General features: G+C 37.9%; 1 protein-coding gene across 2 annotated transcripts; it reads left to right on the top strand.

Annotated features, from left to right (window-relative positions):
- The first annotated feature begins 233 nt into the window (after positions 1-233).
- On the top strand, positions 234-13,305 carry LOC129778810 (importin-11). 2 transcript variants are annotated; one of them, XM_055785921.1, is made up of 13 exons: positions 234-402; positions 653-835; positions 901-1,174; positions 1,230-1,776; positions 1,843-2,021; positions 2,083-2,271; positions 10,672-10,883; positions 10,938-11,208; positions 11,274-11,487; positions 11,556-11,793; positions 11,874-12,206; positions 12,270-12,444; positions 12,509-13,305. In XM_055785921.1, the coding sequence occupies exons 2-13, from the start codon at positions 777-779 to the stop codon at positions 12,629-12,631; spliced, it is 2,814 nt and encodes a 937-aa protein (XP_055641896.1). In that variant the 5' UTR covers positions 234-402; positions 653-776; the 3' UTR covers positions 12,632-13,305. The 2 variants fall into 2 exon arrangements, with proteins under 2 accessions (XP_055641896.1, XP_055641895.1); XM_055785920.1 differs by having other exon boundaries at positions 586-835.
- Positions 13,306-15,645: the final 2,340 nt, after the last annotated feature.

Genomic DNA, 15,645 nt, shown 5'->3' with positions numbered 1-15,645 from the left:
GAACCGGAAAAATTTTCAAACTAAATATCTTTGGCATAACTGCTGCTCACCTGCTTGTGTCGAATCTCGAATTACTCCGCATCTATCAACACTCTTGAAGAACGAATGTTCAGGAATTCAAGATTTTTGAGGCATTGTAAACGGCGCTATCCTTATGATGAAAGATTGAGCAGTTTAGCAACACACTCTTTACAGCTGATTTTTGTATTTCATTCTTCGCTGCTTGATAACTGTCAAATCGACTACGCAATTTTGAGCGTGAGTGCAAATTTCGCCGAACGACGAGTCCTGTGAAAACAATAACATTTTGTACATTTGTAAAAAGCGATTTCATTTAAATATTCTATATTTCTGTATCATGAATTTAAGATAAGTGACTAAATTTGTTAATACAACAGAAAGGTAGCATATATTTATGGGGAAAACAACATATTGACCTAACCTATTACAAAATTAAATTATACTAACATTGGTGACCAGGGTGTTGTCTTCAGAATGATGAATTCCTGCAATATGTATTAACAATTCATGTGAAAGATGTACTCATTATTGTTGAATTCTTACGGAAATCAATGTTATTGATAGATCAGCATCGAAAAATCGAAATGTCAGCTGAATCGGCAGTTTACGAAGCCCTCATGTATGCTTGCAGCCAGGATGCACAATTATTGAAACCGGCGGAGCAAAAGCTGGCTGAGTGGGAAGTTCAGCCGGGATTTCATTTAACATTGGTGAAACTATTTTCCGATCAGTCCATCGATGCTAATGTTCGATGGATGGCGTCGTTGTACTTCAAGAACGGGGTTCTCAAATATTGGAGAAAGAATGCACCTAAGTGAGTGGAGATTGATTTAATTTATTTAAAACGTAGGGAGGTGACAATATCGTTCCCACTTTCAGTGCCATAGCGTTCGAGGAGAAAAGCGAGATTAAAAAAATATTGCTTTTGAAATTCAATGAACCGGTACAACCGATTGCCGTGCAAATAGCAGTACTGATTGGAAACATTGCGAGATACGACTGTCCACAGGAGTGGATAGAGCTGGTGCCAACGCTTGTGGAAGTGGTTCAGAACAATGATTTGTTGGTGCAGCATCGTGGACTGCTAGTTTTGTTGCAAGTAGTAAAGGTTCTGTCCTCTAAACGGTTGCAAAGGGACAGAATACACTTTGAGGTAATGCGTGAAAAAATCGATTATTTTCTCACGTGATAATTGTTCTACTCTCCAGGAATTGACAACAAAACTGTATGACTTCATACTGAACCTGTGGGATGTTTTCACGCAACTTTTCTATACGAATATTCAAGGACAAGCGGCATTAGAGATGTGCGCAGCAAACCTCGAGAAAGCGATAATATCGCTTAGGATTCTTAAGAAACTAACAATCTATGGCGTTCCTGGACCACATCTCTCACCCAAATGCATGCTATTTATACGTGTGGTATTCCAGCGACTGAAAGAACTATTGGACTGCCGATTGCGGGTGAAACAAATTGACAAACAACAAAATGTCAGCAAAAACCTAACCGAACAGGTTGAGAAGTTCATTATCAAGCATATGAAATTTCTTAATCTGTTCTTCGAAACACATCCAGCATCTTTTGTTGAGTTCATTCCAGCAGCCTTCAATTTTTCCTTTCATTACGTCTTCCACGAAGGCACAAATCTCATCTTTGAGGACAACGTAATCACATTCCCGAACTTTGCAATACAGTGCTTGAACCTGATCAAGGGAATACTCTCTCATAGTCTGATTAACGTGGATGGCGACAAGGGTAAGTCGCTTGTTTGGTAGCCTGAAGGAATTTAGGATTTACTTTGTGACCCATTTATGTGAACAGAACAAATCATCAACAAGGCGAAAAATGAATTCTTCACTCCAGAAAGACTGAGCTATATCTTCGAGAAGATAATTATGCACTATTTTTTGCTAACATCGGAAGAGTTTGAGTTGTGGGACAGTGACCCGGAGAGTTACGTTTTGGACGAAGGTGGAGATTCGTGGAAGTACAACCTAAGGGTGATACGAGTATAGCATAGTTCGCAGTCCATATTGTACTAATATTGTATTTCAATTGCAGTCATGTACGGAAGCGTTTTACATGATTCTCTTCCAGAAGTATAGCCCAATGCTGATAGTAGAATTGCAAAAGTTCATATCGAAGTCCCAATCGATAACGTTGACCGAATCATCCAATATCAGCGATCTACTGATAAAGGATTCTATCTATAACGCTACAGGATTGGCTGTATTCAACCTTTTCGATGAGGTAGGTAGCGAATTATATTATATTTCTATGTATTTGGGACATTAGAGAACCTGTAGGTGTTTTAGCATTTTAGCAATTTAGCATGCAAAAATGACATTATTCTTCAGTATACTCTCCTTTAAATTCTATACATTTTTTACCAGCGAAACTCTAATTAATGTGTCCCATTCCAAAGATGATTTTTCGGAAAAACTTTGAAATATCCTTTACGGCTGCAATCACTTTCCCATTTGGTGAAAAAACCCTTTTCACACAGAAATTATTTGAGTTTTTGAAATAGATGAAAGTCAGAGGGAGCAATGTCTGGCGAATACCGTATGCATGATAATGTTTGCATCGCCGTGGCCGATTGGTTAGCGTCACACATTATCATGCCGGGGGTTCGGGTTCGATTCCCGTTCTGGCTGGTAGCTTTTACATCAAAGTGATTTCTTCCAACTTACACTGTAGTCCAGCTGTTCTAGAGCTTGCCACTCTAGAATACATTCAAGAAAAAAAATCTCAACTAAGTACTACTAATAAAAATGACGGAAGTAATACCTACGTTGAGAAGGCAAATGTTTCACTGGGAACGAAGTGGTAGCGTATTCGTTTTTTTGTCTCACACACAAATGTCACAAAAAGACATTTCAATTGCCTGGGGAGTGTCCCAGTGGACCGTGAAAAGGGTCTTAGACCGAGAAAAGAAAGAACAACTATCCGCGAAGGTGGCCACTGGACTCTGAGGTCATCTCGAATTCCGAGGGTTACCGCTGCCATCAAAAGGAAGATTTGGGCGAGGTTAGTGCGTTCTATGAGCAACATGACGAAGGAATATGGGATTATTGACTTTACGACATGAAAGATCGTATAGAAAGATTGTGGGGACGAAATCAGGGGCATGGAAAAAACTCATATGATCCATCCGAGAGCTACGAGTCGAGCGATGTAAGAAAATCTTGAACTTCATCAAGCGAAAAAATCCGGTAATTCTGTTTATCGACGTGAGCATGTTTACAGTCGATTGGGAAAAGACGTGACAGAAGAGCATAAAGCGTGTATCTTACCAAGCATTCTGCTAGCCTTACGGTGTTAGAGATCGGCGATTCCGATGGCAAAAAAATGAACCCGGTGTTCATTCCAGAAGGCGGCAGTGTAAGCACGGAGGTATAAATCGGGATTTTAAGTAAGTATGTTCTTCCGTGGATCAAAGAGTAGTATGGTACGAAGTCAAATGTTGTATTCCAACAAGATGGCGCTACCACAACATGCCACACCTCGAACCGCACTCAGAAGTGGTTGAAGGTTGATGGGAGGCATCAGATATTAACGTGCAGTGTTAAAAAAAGGCATGGTAATTATATATTTGAACAACCTTCTTGTGTTGATGGACGATACCAACGTGAATTAGTCATATTACGCGAGCTGCATAATGAAGAAGAAAAACAGGAAGTGGGTTATATCTATGGTATAACCGCAAGGGTGACGTAGGACTATCGTTGATTTAGAGATCATTTGTTGAATCTGAGTTCATTCTGAATGAATGAATATTTGATGGACTTCGAAAACGAGAGCGTTACGTTGGAGGCACAAGGTTTTATGCATCCAATATTGGATACGGAAATATCCTACTGATGGGGAAGAATAATCTTCAGAAGCTATCCTGTTAATTGCGATTGATTGAAAAATCACAAAACCAAATGTATTTGGTCACAGTGTTACATGGATAGAAAACATTCAAATAAACTCCTTCACATGAATGTATTTTTAAATTCCCAGAGGAACTGGCAGATTATTTTCAGTAACGATTAGATATTTCCACATTTTCCTCGATACTGGAAGCCCACCAGTGGTTTATGCTAACTCGATAACCATCTGTTAATAGCACTTGATTGAAACATATTTGGTCACAGTGTTACATGGATAGAAAACATTAAAATAAACTCTTTCACATGAATGTATTTTTAAATCCCCAGAGAAACTGGCAGATTATTTTCCGGATCTTTCTAGATGCTGAATGGCATCCAAACGGAAAGAATTCCGTGCGTGTATGGGTGTGTGTAGCGGCTGCTTCGATGGTCACTTTCTCTTCTCCTGAAGGATCGGCTTCTCTGTGCTCCCTCACAGGATCAAACAAACTGCTTGCGTTTCAGGGCAGATCTCGATCTTTCGTCGTCCAGCACCCTCAGTAACGATGTTGTTTTGTCGATGTCCTCACGAAAAATGAATGCATCTCACCACCAGAATATCGCTTAAGTATGCTTTTTGTGCGTGATTGAATCGAGAGAAGGCGTGGTTTACGATGGCAATTTGGAAGGCAAACTAGAGGGGAATGAACTCTCTGAGTTCGGAACTTTCGGCGACTGAACAATAATCGATTGCGGGCGCATACAATATACGGAAATATCCTACTGATGGGGAAGAATAATCTTCAGAAGCTATTCTGTTAATTGCGATTGATTGAAAAATCACAAAACCAAATGTATTTGGTCACAGTGTTACATGGATAGAAAACATTAAAATAAACTCTTTCACATGAATGTTATTTTAAATTCCCAGAGGAACTGGCAGATTATTTTCAGTAACGATTAGATATTTCCACATTTTCCTCGATACTGGAAGCCCACCAGTGGTTAATGCTAACTCGATAACCATCTGTTAATAGAACTTGATTGAAACATATTTGGTAACAGTGTTACATGGATAGAATACATCCAAATAAACTCTTTCACATGAATGTATTTTTAAATTCCCAGAGGAACTGGCAGATTATTTTCCGGATCTTTCTCGATGCTGAATGGCATCCAAACGGAAAGAATTCCGCGCGTGTATATATGTGTGTGTGTAGCGGCTGCTTCGAGATCTTCCCAGGGAACCGTTTGTGGCATCACTCTCCTACTGATGGATTCCCTTCTGGCCTAAGGTGCACAAACAGGCTCTTGGTGACACCGTTCATCCGTGCTTTCATGATAAACGAAGACTTTCACCACAACAGCGACAACATGCTCCAATCGCTGTTCAATTAGAACTGAGTGGATTTCCGAGCGGCGCTCGCTTATATCTCGATTGGTGATTTCAAGAGCCTGTTTTGAAAACAATTTTAAGACTATTGAAACAAGTTTTTGGATCAGAAAGTAACAAGTATAAAACGCGTAGACATTTTATCTTTCGAATGAAGTGTTTATCATACCATTTCGTTCAGTTGTTTAGGAGCTATTAACGCTCAAAATCTCGGTCTCCGGCGTAACGCTTTCGTTTTCGAAACTTTGATTTTACACCCCGGTATAGAAATGAAAGACGTAGTCCTACGTCAAAACGCTTGAATTTGGATAGCTTCGGATTGCATATTTTACACGGTTCATCAAAGGATTGAAAAAAAATAGTCAAAATTTTACGACAGACAAATCTTGAAATTTCGTCTGGGATGCGAAATACTGGTTTTGAAGCTTATGAAGCGTTAATGTATTTTTGTTCTTTCCGTCTTTGATTCTGATAAAAATTGACTATTTTGATATTTGACAGATTTTGGACGCATCAGTGGAGCTCCAACAGACTTATCACTGAAACAATATTGCTAGCAACAAAAACAAGTTTGCTCATTATGATCTGTACTTGGAACTTTTTACAAAAAATGGTCTTCTCTCTCTCTCTCGTGTGGAAACCTCAACTTCGAGAGGGCTTTTCCATTAATAACGAATGTTTTTATGAAAACATATGGGAGAAAACGGTTGTGCTGTGCGACAAGTTTATGATGGTATGCTTCCCTTTGGAAGGATAGCATCAATAAAAATGTTGAGTTAATTAACTCAACGAGCTTGGAATTCTCATTCTCTTCATCTAGAATACAAGGAAAGTCGGAAGAATGAAACTGTTGCTTCAAATGAATGATTGAAATGGCTACAGGGAGTAGAAACGAAATCTCTAGAGGTGGAACGAAGAAAATTTTGGAAAACGCAGAATTCTTTCGGATCTCTTCTATGCGCGAGCATGAGCATTTATCCGAATCAAAATGAAAATGACTTATTCCGTACTTGTGTTTAAGACTCCTTCAAGAGAACTTGGAACTGTATTAATAAATATAAGTTTAAATCTTTTACGACTCTTCTCAGTCGTCCTTTTATTCAATTAAAATCACAAACAATTCATGTATTGGAAGATATTGACAGATGTTATAAAATCAACTTGTTTAAGCTAACTAAATGTTCCAGGAACTACAGTTAAATACTAGTAGATAATTTTATTACTAGTCTACTAGTCTGTATTTTTCTGAGGAAATACTGGAATATCAGGGATTTTTTTTTCAAATTTTGAGTCGACGCCGCGGAATCACTGTCACTTTGGTTGCTCCTTTTGGTCGATACGATATGAGGAGCAGGAGTATCTATCAACGAGAGTCGGGAATGAAGTGTTAATAGTACAGCTCCGATATTGCTCAAATCTTAAGCTTGAGCTACAACTTGGTTAGACTATACATTTCGTAGTTTTGACGTAGGACTACGTCTTTCATATCTGTACCGAGGTGTAAGTGCAAACTTTTGAAAAGGAGAGCGTTACGTTCGGAGTACAACGTTTTGAACGTTAATACTTCTTTGCCGGCTGATCGGAGTGGTGTGATAATTAGTGATGGAACGAATAGTGGTTTGGTCGGATACTGAATATCGGATATCCCTCAGCCGGATATTCGGATCTTTACGAATACGAAACAGAGAGATAAAAATAATGAACGATCATTAAATTTTTCGTTTGGAATGAATATTCTTTAATAAAGTAAGAAGTCTTGAACATATTTTTTCTGATAAGATTTTCTATTGCAATGATATAAGTTTAGTGGATATATTGAAATAGTTTTAATACTGGTCGAGTAAGAGTAAGTACAACGAATTTAAAGTAAGCAGAGAACATCAATCAATTATTTTCAAGTATGAAACTGCGCGTAGAACAACAAGATTACCTCGCATCTTCAAACGCTGGATTGAAAAGTCATTCAACCACTTAGAAGGAGATCCAAATTACCTAATTGCAACCTGCTTGGGCCCGAAGCTCAAGTCACACTATTTAGGAGTTCTTGAAACGAAAACAGCCCGGCAGAAAATCTTTTGAGAGTATATAAAATATCTAGTGATGAATCTTCTGAGATTTTCAGAGCATTTTCGAGCATTTCAGTAATCAAACCTTTTTTCTAATTATGTATGAATTATGTTAATCAGTTGTGTTGTTATGATTTATCTTATGTTAATGAAATATTATTGATTTATTTCTAATATCCGGTATCTGGTCCGATAGTAAGTCACTATTCGGTATCCGGCCGGATAGCAAATATTGGCCGGATAGGCCGGATACCGGATAGAAACCGGATTTCCGTTTCATCTGTAATGATAATCACTTCATTCGAGAGATAAAATCTCTAACAGTTAGGAGCTTGTTACTTATTGACCCGAAAACATGTTTCAATAGTTTAAAAATTGCTTCAAAAACTATTGAAATCACACAAATCTGTATATAAACGCGTGTCCACTCGGAAATCTACTCAGTTATGTGTTTCCCTAACGAAGGCATCAAAACCAAGGAGCCTGGGGAAATCAGCATTGCAGATAAATGCAAGTCGGCGGTACGGCGGCATGCATTTTTAAACTCCGGAATGTGTTTTCCTAGCATGGGTTACAAGAGCGGGTACGAACATAACTCTTTAGATCGGTTATTCAAGACTGTATTAGAAATATATTTTCATGTCTTCAGCTCATTGAACTGCTACGCATACCGTTTCATGATTAGGCAAAATTTGAAAAGCCATTAGCTGCGAAAATGTTGATTGATTCAATGATAGTGTTCAACGTGCAAGTCAAAATTAATAATATAGAACAAATATAGAACACAATGATCTTTCTTCCGTTCAAATATTTTGGAAGTCCACGATAAATTAATGAAATGACATAGGCATCATGCCATACGTAAAAGGACTCGGTCAGACATAGTCATTAGATTTACTTGTAACGAAGAACGTAATTTCTCACAATGCATGAATTGACCTAAATTGGGATTTGTTCAAACTCTGTACTTACGAAGTAAATGTGTTGAATTCAATTGAATTCGGAGATTGTTTCATTCAATCACTTGTTTCATCAATAATTTAATCAATAAACACAAATGATTACTAAGTCGACGGTAGTTCTAAGTGAACCTTGTGGTTATTTCATAGGTTTAACCCACCCATAGTTTTTTCCGTGATTAATCTGAACCAATCCGAAGGAAGGATTTAAAAAACTTTTTGAGTTATTGATGTGTAATCTTAAGCCAGTATTCTAGTCTAGAAATTCGAAAAAAATCATTTTTTTTCCTTTTTATTTCTGTAGTTTAGGCATTCAAGAACATAATCTAGAGAGGACTTCTCGAAAATACTATTATTTACCGAGTTAGAACCATTTTAGTAATGCAGTATCTAACCTGGTACGGCCGTAACAATGAACTTCAACGCGTTTTTCTCAAAACTAGTTTTTTCAAACTGGCGTTCACGATATCTCAAGTTCTACTGAATCGATTTATGTCGAATTTATATGAATACAATCTGCATGCATCTCTCTATCGCACGAACCTTTAAAAAATGATATTTTCCTGATTTAACTATTTAAAAAAAAACGGGAAACGTAAGAAAAATCATTTTAAATTCATTCTGCATCCCTAAAATCGTGCACCCGGGTGCACCGGGCACCCGTGATGTATTCGGTTGAATGGGAAAAGCAACTTTTGGTTTGGTCATTTTGGTCGACAAAATACGCCCTGAGGAAATTGATAGTGTGATTTCGTCAGAAATTCCAGATATTTCTACTGATCAATTACTGAAATCCGATCGAGTCAGAATTACTCGAATTTTACAATTTTGCATTTTGTAATCCGTTCGGCTCAAGTCCAATCGAATTATGCAAATGTGGCAACCTTGCCAGGCAGTTCAACACAGACGACATTGAGCTTCGTGAAGCAAAAATGGTAATGGATTTTATAGTGGAATAAACATGCTTTTAAAACAAACTAAGTATTTGTCGTTTTTCCATGCCTTGACGAATAATGTACGGATGCACGTAATGGAAACATCAAGTCAGTCACGCGCTACAGAGACTGTTTTCTTCTCAGCACAGCGGATTTCCCTCCAAACTAAGTATTAAAACGACATCGAATAATAATTTTCATTCAAATTTAAACAATTTAAAATTGCTTTTGGGTCTGCCATTCTGATAGCGAGTAAATTGAACCACAAATACGAATGAATAATTTTGACGTTTGTTTTGCGACAAGTCGAACGGATTTAGGAGGACAAAAGTCGATTTCGATCGAATTGTAAAATCGCTCATATGCTCATATGAATGTCGAGTTCTGCAGATCGGTGAAGAGTAATGAGAAAAACATTTGCAAGTCCGTGAATAAAGGAAGTCATATTGTCTGTGTTTCAAATTTAGAATACCAATGTGAACACTCCTCGATTGAATAACAACGACGAAATACCCCGGTTCCAAATAGGCCGGTACATCAGCTCCATTGAAATTAGCTGGGGTATTGTTGATTTCCCGATTCATGAACGGGACCAAGCAAGTTATAAATTAAGCCATCCATCTTAAAAATGGCATGCCGGTATTTTCTACCAACGAGACAACAATTGAACGAAATGAATATTGTTTACTTCATTTTTATACTTTACGATAAAATTATATAATTTTTTTCTTTTTACATTTGACTTTTAAGAGATCAAACTTGTCAATGAAATTTCGATAATCGATTTTTTTTAAATTTCCTCGAAAAGTTTATGCTTTCTTGAAGAATCTTAGGTTCATATGCGAACAAATCTAATAAATATTCGTATTCTAATTCGAATCTGTTCTAAAATCGCTATATTCTGCTATATGAATCATGAAAAATGTGTGTTATCCGGAATAGTTCTTATGCATAGTAGCTTTACCTTTTTAAAGAGCGAAAAAATACCCTTATCATGCGTGTCCCCATCGAAGCGTGCATTTGTTGCCTGTGGACAAACAAACATCGCTATTGGTCACTATTTAAAGTTGGCCCTTTCTGGTGCACGATGTTACCTCGTTATCATCCTAACACAACAGACGATTATCAACGGCAAATTGACCAACCAGAGCAGTGGTTTTGTTTTTGGAAGCGATGTCTTTTGTATACAATAGTACTTATTTCGAAGGTCCGACAAGGCTTGGCTTGATACCAGTACTGAGGACGCTCGTGTGCAGTCACTGCGTTAGGCTGCGGAAGAGTCAGTTAAATTTTTCGATCACCTCAAAAAGAATATTCGTTTGTAGAATGATTTACCTAGATTTGTGCGTACCAGCAATGCAACGTTTGCCAGAAGCTATAGGATAGGTTCGTTTCTAGTGTTTTTTCTAAGTCTAAGTGTGATGAATATTTTTGTTTCAGATAAACTTCGACGAGTGGTTCACACAGCAATTGCTCGAGGAACTAAAGTTTAAAACTCACAATTTCCGCATAATCCGTAAGCGTATTATTTGGTTGATTGGACGATGGACAGGAGTTAGATTCTCGAAATCACTTCGACCGGAGGTTTATCGGGCCTGTGTGGAACTACTGCAGCCCAGCGAAGACCTAGCCGTACGTCTGACAGCATCGAAGTAAGTACCTCGTTCGAGCCATTTAAGTAAATTGCTAACGGAACTATGTTGCAGGACATTGAAAAATATCATGGACGACTTCGAATTCGACGCCGAACAGTTCCTCGAGTTCTTAGAACCGGTTATCGCGCTTTTGTTCTCATTACTCAAGGAATCCAATGAATGTGATACGAAAATGACCGTACTTTATGTCATGTCATTCATCATTGAGAAGATGTCGATGTCCATCAAGCTGGAAGTGGAAAGCCTTATCCAGTATCTTCCAATGCTGTGGGAAGAAAGTCGTGAACATGATATGCTACGTTGTGCCATCATTTCCACATTGGTAATAAAACTGGCACTAGAAAGCCAATTACAGTTATCCTCATTGAATGTGTTGTCTCTTTGAAGCTTCAAATCATCAAGGCGTTGTACGAAATACCCACACCGGAACCGATAGTCGCATTTATATACCAAATAATCAAGATGAGTACAAACATAAACGAACCGTCTCATGTTTATCTGCTGGACGAAGGGCTAGAGCTGTGGCTAATCGTTGTTCAGTACAGCAAAGCGATGAACAACGACCTGTTGAAGCTATGTGATAATCTGTTACCGCTTATAGGTGAGTAGAATCAACTGTTAAGATTATAATATGTCATCATTTATATTTGAGTGTGACCATAATTACAGAGCAATCCTCCAACAATCTGCGAACGTGCCTGGCGATAACGGAAACCTATTCGTTTCTTTGTCCCGAGGTTTTTCTTCCAAGCTACGGAAAAGATATTATCAAGACATGCCACTATCTTCTGTCTGATTTACGTGCAGAAGGTGTGATAGTGATTTATCGGCTTTTCCTCACGATTCTTCGGGTTGCAAGGAAATATTCCATTGAGCTACTAAGGCCTTATCTAGTCGAAGTGTTCAGGTAAGAATGTTTGTAGCTTAAATATCATATATTTTGAGTGCGTCTACGAATGAAACTTCCAATTTTATCCATTCGTTTAGGAAATACTATGAACATGAGGGATTCCTGCAGATCAACCAAATTTACCTGCAAATGATCGCTCGCGTGCTGATATTGGACCAGGTGACGTTCAGCATGATTCTGACGGAGATGGGAATTCCGGATGCGCTGGAAAAAATTTTAACCACATGGTTGAATGATATGCCGATAGTAGGGAGGAGCCACGAGAAAAAATTACTGGCTTTAGCACTGACCAGCTTAATAACGGTGTCTAACGATATTATTTTTGACAACTTCAGTAGCATCATGACCAATATCAGTGAAACGCTCAATGATATCACCAATGAAGATGAACAAAGTGGAGCGAAAGTAGAGTAGGTTTCCACCCAGTTGATTGACATCCGGCAAAAAACTCATGTTGTTTTTTTTCCAAACAGATTTCTAATATTGGCTGACGATAACGAAGATGAAATCGGAATGATTATGCATGGTTACGGATTCATCGACACGGAGAATTTACAGAATGAGACTCCTCACTATGATCGCTGTAGGAAAGTTTGCTTACAGGATCCAATACATGTGATAGTGTTAAAGGATTATCTCCAAAGCCAGGTGCGGTATAAGCATTGTTTTGTTCTCTACCTCAATTATGCTTATGAATATGTGTTTCTTCTAGTTGATTGCACTAAAATCCAGTATTGGAGCGGAGCGCTATCAAACATTGCTCTCTCGAATCGACCTTCAAATATTGAAGGAACTAAGTGATTTCGTGTCACTCGGAGTACAATTTCCTATATAGAATCTGCAATAGTGGAGGAGGATGACGACCTTATGCATAGGAAGCACATTTTTAACTCATTGTTTGCGTAGGATTCATTCCAAAATACTGTTCGTAACTCAGTGTGTTTTAGTCTTGTTCATTTCCATACTGGTAATGATAATGCTAACGAGGTGCACTTTCGGTTTTGTTTATCTGTGAATTTTTGGTCCAAACCAATGAATGGAATGAATATTCTTTTGAGGATACTGCTGTCAGAAATTTGTTGGAATTCTATTGTTACAGAACTAGATTCTAGAATAAATAAAGCCTATACAAGCCTATACTTCTATACAAATACAGACCAATATAAGCAAAATTATCGATATTCAATTTGAATATTCTATACTTTTAGATTGAATATTCATTACTTGCTTGAAACACAATGAACAAGGTTAAGTGCAAAGAAAAGGACATAGATTTTCATTATTTCTCTGCACTTTTATTTGTTGATAATTGAGTTATGGTTTAAACTGGTTTGCTCTGAGTCATTTAAAAATTGGCTTCAAAATTTTGGTTTTTCGTGTTAATAGTATTCTATAAAGATTTGTTTTATGTTATGAACATGTTATGGGAGAGAGCGTACGCTATTCACATCTCTGTTATGTACTGATTGTGAGGAAATTGTAAATATAGCTTTTCTCCAGGTATAATAATTCTGTGTTATTTTTATAGTCCGAAAATCTCACGTTTGCTCATCACTCATCAATTTTTCGAACGCATTTTAAAAATATTCCTTTTGATTCCATACGATGTCACATTGTGCTCCAACTCAGTTTATTTTATACTAAGGTGTCATTCTGGTCATGCGAGGGAAGATCCGGAGACAATACGTGGGCGAGATGAGAGATTTTAGGTCTGACCGGAAGATGACGTCAGTAGGTATAATGTTTGGCCTCACATAGAGCAACTCCAAGCCAAATCAGCCGAAAGCAGCAAATTTTGACACGATCCTTATGGATTTTATTGGTACTTGGTATTTACGATGGAAGCTACTCAAGATCACGATTTTCATTATTATGTAAGAGTGTCGAACCACCATAGAAATGTTTATCGATCTCTAAAATCTCTATATGCCAAGTTTGATTTCATATACTTGATTAGTTCTCGAGTTATTCAGCCCCCCTTCCTACGTTTAAAAAGGAAGAGGAGTGTCAAACCACCATATAAACATTTATTGCCCTCTAAAACCTCTATATGCCAAGTTTGATTTCATTTGCTTGACTAGTTCTCGAATTATACAGAAATTTGTGTTTCATTCGTATGGCAGTCTCATATGCACGTACAAATAAGCTGACTTTTTTCACCTAGGGTAATATAAATGCCAACCAACTCTGATTGAATCCACCTAAAAGTGTTGTCGTGCCTTTCTCATATCTCGATTTAAAGTTTGAGTTGCAGTCATCCGGAGACCGTTCAGGTTATTCTAATGTGGTCAAAAACACTTGAACTGGTCACCAATGAGCTTGTTTTGACAAACCTCAAAAAGTTCGATATGTCGCATGATGGGATTTGGTTTTGGTCATAAAATGGCCACGTCTCTCGCAAACCTGATCCGTAACATATGTGGATTACGTCAATTAGGTCATATAGGCTTGAATTAATCACAAACAAGCTAGTTTTGAAAAATCACGAAGTTTGATACTCCAAACGGGAGTGTCGTATTGTTTTGGGTTGTAGAATCTGTGGCCCCTTATCTTGTTCGCGCCATATCTACAGAACCCGTGGACCGATTCCGATAAAACTCTGAAGTGTTCTCAGATTGAACAAAATGGTGATTCAAATAAAACATGTCGAGTCCCATTTGATTCAGCCGTGTCTGCGAAAACTGAGCCATAACATTGGTAGTTTGGTTCAAGAAATTGTGTCTTTCATTGTGCTTTTTTGTTAAATAGAGCTAAAGCTCGGTCGGACCTTGCTAAAGTGTCGTATCCAATGTTTCAAACTAACAGGGCAATCATTGGAAACAGGTTTGTCCGCCATTTCGGCGGTTGACTCGCATCGCGTCATCTCAGTGGTTTGCCTCGATTCCTTATTCTCGTAAAATGGGGACTACCTCAGAATAAATTTCGAAAAATGAAAACGAAATTGAAATTACGCTTCTTTTCTATGAGGTGTTCATATTAATGATATTTCACGATTCACTTCTGCTGTGCTTCTCTATGTTTGTCTTGTATGAATTTCGTAACGCATCATCATCTTCTTTTTCTTCTTCTTCTTAAATGGCACTAATGTTCCTAGAGGAACTTCGCCGTCTCAACGTAGTATTACTTGCGTCATTTTTACTAGTACTTAGTTCAGATTTCTGTGCCAAATAACCCGCCTTGAAAGCATTCTGAGTGGCAAGCTCTAGAATACGCATGACCACAGGGCAAGTCAGAGGAAATTTCTTCAACGAAAAATTCCCCCGACTAGATTTAACGCTAACCACTCGGCCACGGGAGCACGCATCATAACAGGACCCAAATTTTATTCAATTTTTGTATGTACAGTGGTCAAGAAGTAGTTACTTAATGCAGGTTTAATAATCGCGATGTCTCTGTTTCGAATCTCAATGTTGCTTTTCTTTTTTTTTACTTTCGACTGGGTGCGTGTTGGAAATGGAAAAATGTCTCCAAATTCATTGGTCTAATTTTCCTGAGATTGCCGATAAACTGAATTATGGAATTCTCTGTTCTTGAACTCACCAACATGTTAGAGAATCTGACGGTTCCTGATTGGGTGTTTCGTAATGTGGATAAATTTGCTGTTCTACGGTATTTTGGCGAAATATTGTTCCCATTTAGTTCGCGTTATTAACCATCATCAGGGTTGCCAACTATAATTTTAAAAAATCAGGAAGAATGAAAACAAAAATTTTGGATCGGGTTGTCCGGAAAGTTCTTGCCGATTTTTGAGAAAACAAAAGCATGATTTTCACAGGCAGCCATCTTTTACGCAGCCTTATAACTATATCTTCCTAGAACATCTTCCTTCTCTCTGGCATCACTGTTTAT

Source organism: Toxorhynchites rutilus, chromosome 3 (assembly GCF_029784135.1).
Source record: "Toxorhynchites rutilus septentrionalis strain SRP chromosome 3, ASM2978413v1, whole genome shotgun sequence".
Classification (NCBI taxonomy): domain Eukaryota; kingdom Metazoa; phylum Arthropoda; class Insecta; order Diptera; family Culicidae; genus Toxorhynchites; species Toxorhynchites rutilus.
The sequence above is the reverse complement of the archived record's forward strand: the minus strand, read 5'-3'. Positions and strand labels throughout refer to the sequence as shown.

Coding starts and splice junctions, on each gene's coding strand:
- LOC129778810 (XM_055785920.1), top strand. CDS start 606: ATGTCAGCTGAATCGGCAGTTTACGAAGCCCTCATGTATGCTTGCAGC. Junction 836..900: donor TGGAGAAAGAATGCACCTAA/GTGAGTGGAGAT, acceptor TCCCACTTTCAG/TGCCATAGCGTTCGAGGAGA. Junction 2,022..2,082: donor CGTGGAAGTACAACCTAAGG/GTGATACGAGTA, acceptor TTTCAATTGCAG/TCATGTACGGAAGCGTTTTA.